General features: G+C 35.1%; 1 protein-coding gene across 1 annotated transcript in view; it reads left to right on the top strand.

The window, feature by feature from the left end:
* ITGA1 (integrin subunit alpha 1) overlaps positions 1–14267 on the top strand; it is a 191129-nt gene that overhangs the window by 125880 nt on the left and 50982 nt on the right. Inside the window, exons 12-15 of the mRNA XM_074208716.1 lie at positions 1652–1794; positions 3598–3741; positions 5841–6098; positions 9532–9662. Of these exons, the coding sequence (XP_074064817.1) occupies positions 1652–1794; positions 3598–3741; positions 5841–6098; positions 9532–9662 (676 nt within the window). The remainder of the gene's footprint in view (positions 1–1651; positions 1795–3597; positions 3742–5840; positions 6099–9531; positions 9663–14267) is intronic.

The following is a 14267-nucleotide window of genomic DNA, read 5'->3' as shown; positions in this document are numbered from 1 at the left end:
ATATTAGGCAGAATCAAAAGAAAAGATCATCGAATGGAACTATAAAATCAAGATCAATCAAAACTTTTCTCCTGACCGATTAGATCTTGACACTTCATCAAAAAGGAAAATTAAAATACTTAGGTTCATTTCTCAAAAAAAGATAGTAATTACTTTAGTTTCTTCCTAATTTCTTACCACTTTTGTGCATGAAAATAGTATTTTATTCTGCCTTAGGTAGTGTTTTGGATTTCTTTACACTCCTTATTGGACCCTTTAAACTATAAATATCAACAATAATTTTCAGACCATTAGATCTCTCATAGATGTAAGTCTATGTCTCTGAAAGTATTAATTTTCTCTTTTCAACTCCTGCAGCCTCCCCAAGTTCAGAAAGTGACAAAGTTCCCTAAATATGTAGAAGATATTGTCATGGCCTGGATAGTCCCTGGTTCTTACATTAAGCTCTTTCAGGGTTTTTAATATTCAGTTATGACCTAATTGTTGATAATTGCTGCCCCCTTCCTCCATTTCTGCTTAGCTTTCCCACCCTACAAGTGTCAGACCATCTTCACTGTGAAGCATGTATAAGTTTCCTGATTCCTCAAAACAAAAGACAATACTGTGTTGTCTGGGAAAAGAAAGCTTGAAAGCTATAGGTCGAAGCAACAATAACAAAAAAATTAAAGAAATGTGTTTTTTAATCTTCTTATTTAATATTTTGCAATACTCTATAATTAGACATTAAAAGGAGCTCTACATTTGAAAAAAAAGATGTTTTACTGTGATTTTTTAAAAGCAGAATCCAAATTGAAACTAGAAAACTTCCTTTTTTTAAAGGAAATCATATCTGGTTGCTTATCCTTTCTTTTTTTTTCTTTTTTGTTTTTTGCAAAACAATGGGGTTGAGTGACTTACCCAAGGTCACATGGCTAGGTAATTTTTAAATGTCTGAGGCCACATTTCAAATCAAGTTCTCCTGACTCCAGGACTGGTGCTCTATTCACTGTACCACCTAGCTGACCCAGATTACTTATCCTTTCGTTGAAATCCCAATCATTTTCAGAGTCGAGTTTATAAGAATGAAAGAATTTTAATACTAAAGATCTTGATGTCTTTTTTTATTTGTGAATTGAATACAATGAATATTGTGTTAATCAATTTATGGTAAACTATTCGAATCCACAAATTAGCATATATGATCTGATTTTTCTCAGGAAATGCTATTCTCATGCATTCCTTTTTATTAATGTACCTTAACATTTGTAATTAAAACAAATTAAGGGACTTTGGAATCTATTAAACAGAGGGTAAGAATTTGTTTTTATCAAATCGCATGTAAGTTAATAGTCACAGTTCTCCACATGAGTTTTATGCCAAAACAAAATCTAACATGTGAAAATTCAGTTTCTGTCCAATAAATGGACCCAACTATGTAAAATTCAAGTCAACAAACCTTTACTCAGCATCCTTTTTTGAGGACCCTGAATTACAATATGGTGTGAGGAGAAAATAAGGATGAATAATAATCTCCAAATCAAGAAGAGTAAAAACTGATCTCAATTCATTTCAAATAGAACTTTTTGCCACAAAATGTGTGAGATTTGATAACACTGCATCGACACACAAAACAAATCTGACACTTTCATATCTACAATTATTCTCTTTCTAGGTTACATGGTCAACTCTGCTACTATTCCTGGAGGTGTGATCTACATCACTGGGCAACCCCGCTATAATCATACAGGTCAAGTCATTATCTATATAATGGAAGGCCAGGAAATCAAGATTCTACAAACCCTCAGCGGAGAACAAGTGAGTCTGCAAATTGCTATTAATAAAAATCCCTATTTTAAAAAAAATTCTTTTCCACTAAAGTAACTCTTCCTTCAGTAGAGGTCTCATTGTGATTGAGAAGTAACTTTGGATTTTTGGGGGGTAGAGGGGGGTTGCAAGACAATGAGATGATGTGACTTGCTCAAAGTCACAAAGCTAGGTAAGTATTAAGTGTCTGAGATCATATCTGAACTCAGGTCTTCTTGACTCCAGGGTCAGTGCTCTATCCACTGTACTACCTAGCTGCCTCTGACCTTGGATTTTTGAACACTCAGCAGCAAAATAAAAACTTTGGTGAGTTCTTCCAACCTGAAAAAAGTCTAATATAGGCTGACAGTAGATTATTTTAATTAAGTGACCCAGTGGATAGAGTAGCCTGAAGTCCTAAAAACCTGAGTTCAAATCTAGCCTCAGACACTTACTAGCTGTATGGTCCTGGGAAAGTCACTTAATTTCTGTCTGCCTCAGTTTCTTCATCTGGAAAATAAGAATAATAATGGCTCCTATCTCCCAGTGGGTTGTGAGGATCAAATGAGAAAATAATTGTTAAGCATTCACCACAATGCATGCATGTAACAAGCACTGTATAAATGTTAATTATTATTGATTATTATGATGACTCTGTGTATGTTGGTCAAAGAACCAACCTGTGTCCAGAGAAACTTATCCAGAAAATGTTAGCTGTCTGGAAATGAATTATTTTAGCAATAGCAATCCAGAAAACTGTTTCCTAAAAATGTATTACATGTCAGAAGTGGCATTCACACTGATGAAATCATGAATTGAATCCTGAAATACTATGCCCCTACTAATTTGTGAGGTACCTTAGTGAGTACATTCAGCATTAGAGTGTAAAATCAAGTTCAAGAGATGACAAAGACCTGAGAAGATAACTTTCAGTGCCAGGCAGACAGAAAATGGTCCCAGCCCCCCCCCCTCAAAAATTATTTTGAACAGTGAATTCTTAAAATTCTTTCAAAAATTCTTTAAAAAGGGGGCGTCTAGGTGGAGCAGTGGATAGTGCACTGGTCCTGGAGTCAGGAGTACCTGAGTTCAAATCTGACCTTGGGCAAGCCACTTAACCTCATTGCCTAGCAAAAAACCTAAAAAAGAAATTCTTACAAAAAAGAAAATGTCTTTGCTGACTAGACAATCATTCATGGAAAGACAAGAGCTGAGATTTGGAGGAAGGATAAAATCTGTTCCTGTGCCTTTTGATTATCCACTCCCAAGTACTAAAATTTCCACATATCCACGCTGTTGGGAATTCTCAAAGCCCACATATATCCATTATTTTTGAGACAATGAAGCTGAGACATTATTTCTATGTCCAACTCCAGTGTTCGGATTTTTCTTCCTCCTTGTAATGACATAAAAGCATCTGCTGGAGAAATTGGATACTATTCAGTTTGTCCCCCAAATCTTAAGACATTTAAAGCCATTAACACTTCAAAATGTCCTAAAACTTTGGAGATACCTTGTATTCAGGTTACCTTAACCTTCAATTCAACAGTTTCAGAGTGCTTAACCTCTCTTAGACTCAGTTCTATCTTGTTTGTAAAGGACGTGATAATACTGGCCATACCACACATTCCTGTCATGAGTTGTATTCAAACAGGATCAGAAAAGTGAAAGCAGTTTTAACATGGTAAAATATAAGGAGTCATCAATGCTAGTAATAATAATAATAATTCTGACATCTTAATATGAGTATAGGAAATAATAACTCAATGCTTCCCTGGGAATTTTGATAATCATTGAGTTTTCCTTTATGTTGATTAGATTGGATCCTACTTTGGCAGTGTTTTAACAACAATTGACATTGACAAAGATTCCTTCACTGACATTCTTCTGGTTGGAGCTCCCATGTATATGGGAACAGAGAAGGAAGAACAAGGGAAAGTATATGTATATGCTATGAATCAGGTAATAATAATAATAGTAATATTTGAGTAGGAATCTGAGGGCATCTCCTCTTTTCACGCAAAGTTAAGTAATGAATTACTCCATGCTACATTATTTATAGGGGAAAGAAGCTTAGGAAAGAAATTTCCTGGACTCATCAATATTTTTGAAAAGAAGAATTTGGACTTTTAATATGGGGGGTACAAGCATTAAAAATGTCTCCTGTGTGGTAATTAATAGATTCTGCAATGAATAAAGAGCATGTAGGAGGTACAGTATGCCATAGATGGACAGAAGACCAGTTTTAAAATAAGAAAAATCTGGTTTCAAGATCTACCTCTCACACATATCAGGTTGAATAACAATGGGCAAGTCACTTAATCTCTCCATGTCCAAAACAAATTCCCAAACTCTTTAAATTATAGGTGAGTTACACAGCCATAGATGCAGAGAAAGTTTCCTGGAATTTCCTCACAAGCTAGGGCCCATCCCCTGCAAGGGAGAGACAGAGACAAATAGAGAAAAAAGAAACAGAATCAGGAAGAGAGATTGAGAAATACAAAGAGAGAAAAGAGAGACAGGCAGACAGACAGACAGTTATAGAGTGAGTGATTTTGCCAAGGTCAGCTAGGAGAAAAATATAACATTATAATCTAGGCCAATAGACTCTCTATCCAGAAAACTTTGCATATAATATCATCATAAAATTTGTCTTCTGCCCAGAGCTCTAACATTCATTTGTTGAGTGGATTTTGTTTCAGTTTCTCTATCTGTAGAAAGGAATTTAAATACTATTAATTCTATGTATATTATCATGGTATCATATAATACCACAGATTTAGAGATGAAAGAGACTTTAGGTAACATCTATGATACTAATAACACATAATATTAGTCATATTTAATGATTATGAAACTGAACCTTAACAAGGTAGTGTGTGACTCAAGGTCACACTATCCCTTTATTTCTACTTATATTAATATTAGTAATATTATTGCTAAATGTTATGTTTTACAGATAGATGAATAGATATCTAGAATAAATGTGTCACTCCATTTCTGTAGGAGGAAACACCTTCTACCAATGACCACTCTGAAATTTATAGTTTTAGAAAGTGCCCGGGGGTCATTACAAATAACTTGCCAAGGCTCATAAAGTCACTATGGTCAGTGGCAGCTGTGTAAAAGGCATTACAAGGCATTGTGGATAAAGAATCAGTTTTGGTGGGTCTCAGACCCAGGTCTTTCCAATTCAGAGAATTATTGTCTGTTCGTTATACAACACTGACTATTCCCAGTAGATATGAACATTACCATAATTGTATTGCAGTTGATGTTATTAAAATTTGATGTTTCTAAATATCTCAGAATCTCCTGATTAAGTGTACAATTGTTATTTTATAAGATTAAATGACCTCTGGGGGTGGCTAGGTAGCACAGTGGATACAGCACTGGCCCTGGAGTCAGGAGGACCTGAGTTCAAATGTGACCTCAGACAATAACTACATAGTTGTGTGGCCTTGGGCAAGACACTTAACCCCATTTGCTTTGCAAAAACCTAAAATAAAGTAAATGACCCAGTTTCTCTTTTCTTCTTGTTATCTTCCTTTTTTCTTTTATTCAACTTTTCATTTTTTTTCATTTATTTATATTTTCTTCCATCTTCTACTTCTTATTACTTATTCCATTCATCCCAGATTCACAACACTTGAAATAACTTTGTTCTTTGAACTTGGTTCTACAGAAGAGAATCCGTGATCATCTCTTTTTTGGGGGACTTTTCCAAGGAGGGTAGGATTGAATAAAAAAGATAGTACGATGAGTGAAGATGCCTTTAAAACACCAATTTGTTAATATTATCAATATGTTTTGAGGTGTCCACTGACTTCAGCCCTACAGATGAAAAGATAGTGATAAATTTTCAACTGAACTCCTTTTCCACATCCCTGTGATCCTTTACTTATGTAGCTCCTTAACCATGCAGAATCCTTAACTTTACCCACACAGTCATTTTGCAGTTATGGAGGTCATTACTAGCAAAGATTTTAGTACTTTAAAAAAGTCTGCTCATATGCAGTAATGATAGTGTCAATAAATATCTCTTTTCCTCTTTCCCATAGACTAGGTTTGAATACCAGATGAGCCTGGAGCCCATTAAGCAAACTTGCTGTTCATCCCTCAAGCATGATTCTTGCAAAAAGAAGAACAAAAATGAGCCTTGTGGGGCTCGTTTTGGAACAGCTATTGCTTCTGTGAAGGACCTCAACCTTGATGGATTTAATGATGTAGTGATTGGTGCACCCTTAGAAGATGATCATGGAGGGGCTGTATACATTTATCATGGAAGTGGCAAGACCATAAGGAAAGAATTTGCACAAGTAAGAAATCAAATTTTGTGATGATGTCTGGTTATCAAACTTCTTATCTGTACAAGTGGTGCTCTTTACACTGATTCTTGATTGTGATTCTTTTTTGGAAAAACCAGATTCATGATCTTGCCAGTTTGGGTCTTGATGTTGCTGTTGTTTTTTCCACAAAAGAAACCGCATTATGATTTTTTTCTTTTATCTAAGTCCCACTCCAGTTGATATTCTCATATCTCCATGATCTAGCCTTTTCTAAACAATAACTATAAAAACAAAAAAAAATGTTCCAACTATGCCATTTAGCATCTGAAATGCATTTGGTCTCTCCATTAAGGTGCTACTTTTGGGGGAAAAAATGAACAGTAATTAACTTGCTTAAAAAGGCAACCAAAATGTCATTTAATATGCAATAACTATGCCATTTTAGTGAAATTATGCCACAATTGTAGTTATGTATTCTAGAATCATAATTTTCTTATTAAAATCTATTTGCAAAACCTCATGATTTACCTTTAAGGAATTCTTGTTGCAAAAAAAAAGCTAAAAAAAAAACCAGAGCTTGGTCTTCAGAGAGATCTGGCATTAAAAAAAATATTTAAGTAAAATTTTATAGACAATTAGCAACTCATAATCTATAAACATAAAGTGCCTTTTCTGCCTGAGAAAAATAAACCACTACCACAATGGTCTTTTACAGCAATGTTTACTACACAATAAACACTGGAGACTTTAAAAGAACATTATAATTTAATGTTTTCTGAGAGCCAGAGCTGTCTGGGTATTGAACAATTCCACAGTGCATAAATACAATACAGTTCACTAAGCTTACATAACATGAATACAAGACTGACATTGACTATTTGTTTCCCTTTTTTAAAAAAAGTTAACTTTTCTGTAATTTTAATGTCATTATTGAACTTGCAGATTGTATTATAGAAATTGATTTTAATTAGACACTGGACTATTTCATTTTTTAAAACATCCCCAAGCCACTTAACGCCATTGCTTTGCAAAAACCTTTAAAAAAAAAAGTCCCAATATTATTTGAACTACGACTAGATACAGAAACAAGTAGAAAATTTCAATAGCAATCTATTCACTCCATTTAGTAAATAAGTGGTTTCATTTAAGTTCCTTATGACATTATTTACAAAATAGTGTTAAGCAGACACACGGGAAGTCAGAAGATAATATAATTAACTAATTTTTAGCACATGAAGTAGGAATATCTTTCCTTTGTTGTGCTACTATTATTTTAAAATTAATCCAATAAATCTAAAAAAAAGATGCATTTAAGAAGCCAACAAGTATTATTTTACAAAAGAAAGGAATCTCCAAAGATAGGCTGGTATTGTCCAAGTCTTTGTGAACTCATATGAGGTTTAGCAATGGGGTTAAATGGCTTGCCCAAGGCCACATGGCTAGGTAATTATTAAGTGTCTGAAGTTGTATTTGAACTCAGGTACTCCTGACTCCAAGGCCAAGTGCTCTATCCACTGCACCACCTAGCCGCCCCATATGAGGTTTTCTTGATAAAGATATTGAGTCGGTCTGCCATTTCCTTCCCCAGTTCATTTTTACAGATGAGTGAGAAAACTGAAGCAAACAAATTAAGTGACTTGTTCAAGATCATCTGACCAATTAGTGTCTGAGGCCATATCTGAACTTAGATCATCCTGACTCCTGACCTATTGCTCTATCCACTGTAAAAATTAATATTGTTGCCATGGTGGGTCAATGAATCATATTTAGACTACATTTGGCATGCAATGTTCAGTTCTGGGCTCCATTTTTAAGAAAGAATATTGCCAAACCAAACATCATGGCAGAGATTGGGAGGGAGCTCCAGCTTTGATTACCAACCACTACAGATTTTCTGATCTCTGAAATCTCTATCATCTCTGTGATTCTGATTCTGTGAAATAATTAGATATGACATAAAAAGATCTAGATTAAGATCTCAGTTCTACATCATCTTGGGCAAGTCACTAGCTCTTTCTGGGTTTCATAGGCTACTCCTAGAGATAGAGCTTTCCTAAAGATAAACCTTAGAGTTTACCTACTACTCAAATTCCTTTATTTTTTAGAGAAGAAATCTGAGGCCCAGAGAAATTAAATGACTTGTTCAAGGTCACAGAGGTAGACAGAACAGAGATTTTGACCCAAGTCCTCTGACTCAAATCTAGTAGTTTCTTCATCTATAAAATGAGGACATAGGACCACTATCTCTACTAGCATTTACTAGCTATGTGTCCCAAGGCGAGTAAAAACTTTTGTTTGCCTCAGTTTTCTCATCAACAAAATGTAGATAATAAAAATAATACCTACCTCCAGGGTTTTTATGAGGATCAAATGAGATAATAATTGTAAAACACATCACACAAGTGCTATATATTATTATCAAATTATTATTATTATTATTATTATTATTATTATTATTATTATTATTACATGTGCTACTTAGATTTGGGAGAACCTAAAATCAAACTGAATCTACTATGTTTTTGTTTAAATGTTAATAACCACCTTTTGAAACATACATGAGGAAAAAATATCATTGCTTTTGCTGACACAGAATAATTCAATGAACCACAAATTATTAGTTAAGGAAAAAATAATCATTTTTATGATTTACTTTGTCACTTTATTGACCTGCCTCATCCATATAATGTAGCTGAAACCCTCTTAAATTTAGGAAAGCTATCTAACCTTTTGATTCTATTTCTTTTATTTGTCATCAAACCTAACAATAGCCAAGCTGGTGTACCAGCTATTCATTGTCATTGTGGTGTTCCAGTGTCTAATTAGTATTTGAAGTTACTGAAAGTAGTGACCACATCTCAATACCATTGATTTGTTGTACCTGTATCTATTTTTTAAAAGATTCTGTTTCTAGGGCAAAAAAGGAAATGATCTATGTGTAAATGCTATAATTAGAGGCAAAATGCCTTAGATCCTTCAATACTCTCCAATCCCTCATTTGGTCTCCATGTATAACTTCCTCTTACATCATCTGCTCTGAAATACTCCATTCAAAGTATTCAGGACTTGTCAGTGGTTCTTTAGAGACTGACAGAGGGCAATGGGAATGCTTTTCATAAGTCTCCACTAGGATAAAATGAGAGCATTTTTTCCTCTCTGATGTCAATGACCGAAATGATTTTGCCTAGGATTTCGAAAAAGCAAAATATCCTTTAATAAAAACAGAGTATTTCCTACTGCCTTCACAAGAGTATATTTGAGCACAGTTCCAAAAAAAAATTTTTTTTCTCTCTCCTCTTTTTCTTTCTTTCTTCCTTCTTCATTTTTCATCTATTTTCCTTCCTTACTCTATTTGTGTTACATCATACATTTGTAAATCAGCTAAAGTGTAATTTAGATTCATATTTAAAGTGCTTCTAACATCCAATTCTCACATGGATAATACTATTGGGAATTCTCACAGCGTATTCCATCAGGTGGAGATGGAGAGACACTGAAATTTTTTGGCCAGTCTATACATGGAGAAATGGATTTAAATGGAGATGGACTGACTGATGTGACCATTGGAGGCCTTGGTGGTGCTGCCCTCTTCTGGTGGGTATTTTTAAAGCACCTAACAGAATTTGTTTCTTTTCAACTTCTTAACCTTATGTTTAAATACAAATATTTTGATTTTCTTTTGAACATAGCTTGGAAACACAGAGAGCTGTCTACTGTATTAGTATGCCTAATTCTGTTATATACACAATTATGTAAGATATATTGATTTATATATCCAATTATGTAATACACACATATATATGAGTAAATAAGAAAAGTCAATAAATCTGATGAATGAAGTGGGGAAAATAGCAAAAACGAGACAACTATAGAACATTTTTTAGCTCTGAATAGTTGCCTATGAGTAGGGACAAACTTGTTGGATACACATAGGCAAAATATAAAATATTTGTTAAATGTTTGAAAGAAGAAAACTAAGCAAAAAAATAGAATCAACAGTTAAGAATCCATTATGTACATGGCATTGTCCTCACCCTTCCAAGTGCTAAAACAACAGTTTAAGACAGGGTACCTGGCTTACTATACAATCATGCAATATCATTTTTCTTTTATTTGCTCTCAAAGAAAGCAGAGACCTTTCCTATATTCCTCCATCTAGTACTCAATGTTCTTTTTCTAATTTTATGTTTCTTTGTACATATTTTGTATTTTCTTTTGTGTGTATATTATATCACTCCCATATAGCACAATATTCTGAAGGATAGAGGCCATGTGAGATGCTTATTAGCAATTTGCTGATGGAAAATTACCTTAATCTTCCAAATCTCCATTTCCTTATCTATACAAAGAAGCTAGATGTCTAGTGTCCCCTTCTAGCTTTAAATCTATGAGCCTATGGGTTTTGTCTTTATATTTCCCAGTACCTACAAGCAAAATACTAGGACTTCTTCAAACCAGTTTGTGTGTGTGTGTGTGTGTGTGTGTGTGTAATATAGAAATGAATATATCAATATTACATAATACATACATCTCTCTACATATGTATAAATATCTATACACATACACAATCTCTGTATACAAACATACACACATACAACCTTTCAAATAGTTTCCTTCTCTGAGAAGGTGAAAAAGATTGGGTTCATAGCTAGAATTCTATAGAACACAGTTCTATTTTCAAGTCCAAACTTCCCCCTCACCCCAGTTATAGTCAGAGGCCCCCTGGTTTCTAGGGCTTCCATGTCTGGATGACTGGTCATAAAATCTTGGCTCCATGTTCTCCATAGATTGAACTCCCAGGTCATTGGGGATTATATGCCACTCCTGAAACTGAATAAGTCAAGTACCACAAAGCAAAAGCTAATACCTCAGGCAAGTCTTCCCCTCTCACCAGTTCAGTTCATGGCTATGCTGGATGCATCAGATAGTAGTCCAAGAAAAGAGCACATCCAAAAGAGTGGTGGGAAAAGAGTATAGCCAAAAGAGCATTGTCTCACCATATTTAAAGATGTAGACAGCCAATCAAAAGTTACCCCCCCCCCAATTCATGTGATAGGATCACAGTAAACTCTATGTCAAGAAACCTAGAAATATTCAAAAGACTCCTCAAAGATATCTCCAGGTTAGAATGGTGTGTCAAGAGATGTCTGTGAGAGAGACAGAAAGAGACAGAGAGACACATATAGAAACAGACTGAGACAGGGAGAGAGAGAGAGAGAGAGAGAGAGAGAGAGATGAATAGGAAATTAGAGAGATTGCTATAGTTCTATAGCTACAGGATATATATATATATATATATATATATATATATATAGCTACAGGATATATATATATATATATATATATATATATATATATATATATATCCTATCCATCCTTTCATCTATCTGTCAATAATATGCAATCTGGCTTTCACACCTACTATTATACCAAAAAAGGATTCTTAATGGCTACAATTTCTCCCATCCAAGGGTCTTCTTTTAGTCCTCATCCTCTTGACCTCTATGAAGATTTGGAAATGGTAAGCCATTTCTTTATAGATATTCATTTAATTCTTAGCTTCAAGAACACCATCACTATTGATTTTCCCCCACTCTAGTTATTTCTTCTGCCTCTCTTTCACTGACTCCTCATGCTCTTCACAACCCATTAAAAGGAGACTTTCCCAAGGTTTATCAATGATGATCCCCTTTCTACACTCAATAAGTTCATTAATTCAGTAGTTTCAGGTACTTTACTTATATAGATTACTCTGATCCCTATCTCTGCTTTTCAGCCAAGCTCCATATTTTTAGGATATTTTTTGCAAGGCAAATGGGGTTAAGTGGATTGCCCAAGGCCACAGCTAGGTAATTATTAAGTGTTTGAGACCGGATTTGAACCCAGGTACTCCTGACTCCAGGGCCAGTGCTTTATCCACTACACCACCTAGCCACCCCTAAGCTCCATATTTTTCAAACCATCTTCTCCTAGTCTCTTAAGTGAATACTTCATATTTTGCTGCAAAAAAAAGAGTGGATATTTGCAGTGGACATCATCTTCATCTTTCTCCTCCTCACAATTCTTTGATTTCACTCCTACATCATTCTTTCTTCCATTTTACTGCTGCTGGTTAAAAAATAACCTTTCTCCTTGTCAAGTTCACCCAAATATTATTCAATCCCTTCTTCTCCAAGAGATTGATTCACAAGCATCCCCAATTCCTTCCAATCCTCCAACTGCTGCCTACAGACAGACCCAAATTTCCCCCAGCCTTAAAAAGTTTCTGGTGCTTGTTCTTCATTATTGCAGAAAACCAAAACAACACTATGACTCACTAGATTATCATATGCTCGATTTATTATTCTATATCTCCCCTTACTTTCTCAGGAAAACTCAAACAAAATAGCCAACTTACCTATATTTAGTACTTTTGCACCTTTTCCATTCATTCATTCCTTATCCCCTTGCCATTTCCTCAGACTTATTTCTCTAATCAAAGTGTTGATTTTTTGTGGGGTTTGGGTTTTTTTTTTTAGGTTTTTCGCAAGGCAATGGGGTTAAGTGGCTTGCCCAAGGCCACACAGCTAGGTAATTATTAAATGTCTGAGACTGGATTTGAACCCAGGTACTCCTGACTCCAAGGCCGGTGCTTTATCCACTACACCACCTAGCCACCCCTCAAAGTCTTGTTAATCTCTTAGTTGTCACATCTGATGGTCTTTTCATGACCCCCATCATTCTTGACCTCTCTACAGATTTTGACACTATTGATCCCTACTTCTTCCTGGAGAATTTCTCCTTTCTGAGTTGTTGTGACACTGTTTTAACTTGACATTTTCTCCTATATTTGACCTTTCCTTAGCCTCCTTTGTTGGATCTTAAGCAAACCTTTTTGTCTTTTTAATGGTAGGTGTTACCAAGACCTCTGTCTTGGGCTCTTTGCTCTTTGCACTCTCTCAATTTGATAACCATACCACTTTCCACAAATTCAATAATTATCTCCAATCAGTGACCCCTAAATCTATATATGGAATTCTAATCCCTCTCCTGAGCTCCAGAATCTCCTAGTACCAACTGCCTATTAAATGTTCTCAGATTTATGTCCTACAAGCTTCTCAACATTGGATATGTCCAAAAACAAACTTAATTACCTTAAAAAAATCCACTGCTATGGAAAACTTCCCCATTTCTGTTGAAAACACCAACACAATTCTACAAACTTCCCTTTTTCCTTTTAAGGACAGCACAATCTTCTGGTTACCTACACTCACAACCTCAGTGTAATCCTTAACTCCTTACTTTCATTCACACAAAATATCCAATCACTTACCAAATTTTATTGCCGCAATATCCTGCCTATAAGTACCCTTCTATACTCCCCCATCTTAAATATGATCTTATCACTCTTGCCTGGACTAGTGCTGCAATCTCCTATATGGTCTTCCTACTTCATGTCTCTCACCACTCCAGTCCATCCTCTACATAGCTGACAAAGCAGGTCTGATTGTGCCACTCAATTAACTTGAATGGTTCCCTATAATCTTTTTGAGCAAATATAAATTCTGTTTGGTATTTAATGATTTTTAGCATCTGGAGAAAAATATCTTGCTAAGCTTGTTCCATGTCACTGTTCTTCATGCATTCATGGTCCAGGAAAAATGGCTTTCTGGTTGTTCTTCTCCTTGGACACATCATTTCTTACCCAGCTCCATGCCATTGTACTCCCTGTACTCTATGTCTGGAAGACACACCCTCCACACCTCTTCCTCTTAGTCTTCTTCAAGATTCAGCTCAAACAACTACCTTCTACATTAAGGTTTGCCTAATTCCTTCAGTTACTAATGCCCCCACCAAAAAGATTACTCTGTGTGTGCTATACACACACATACACACACACACACACACACACACACACACACACACACACACATATATATATATATATATATATATATATATATATGTATATGTCCATGTTGTAACCTCTAATAGGACATGAGCCTTTTGAGTTAAGGATTTCCTTTAGTCTCTCTATTCTCAGAACCTAATACGGAGTACACAGTGGGTACTTAATTATTGCTTTAAGATTTATAGATCTATTGCCTTTTCACTTATCTGTAGGCCTTGTCCATCAGAATGTCACATTAGTACCTCTAACTTAATAAATTCAAGTTAAGTTTATTTCTCTCCAAGAGTTCCTCTATTTTATAATTACCA

This window comes from Macrotis lagotis, chromosome X (assembly GCF_037893015.1).
Source record: "Macrotis lagotis isolate mMagLag1 chromosome X, bilby.v1.9.chrom.fasta, whole genome shotgun sequence".
NCBI classification, from domain to species: Eukaryota; Metazoa; Chordata; class Mammalia; order Peramelemorphia; family Peramelidae; genus Macrotis; species Macrotis lagotis.
This window is presented reverse-complemented; position numbering and strand designations above follow the sequence as displayed.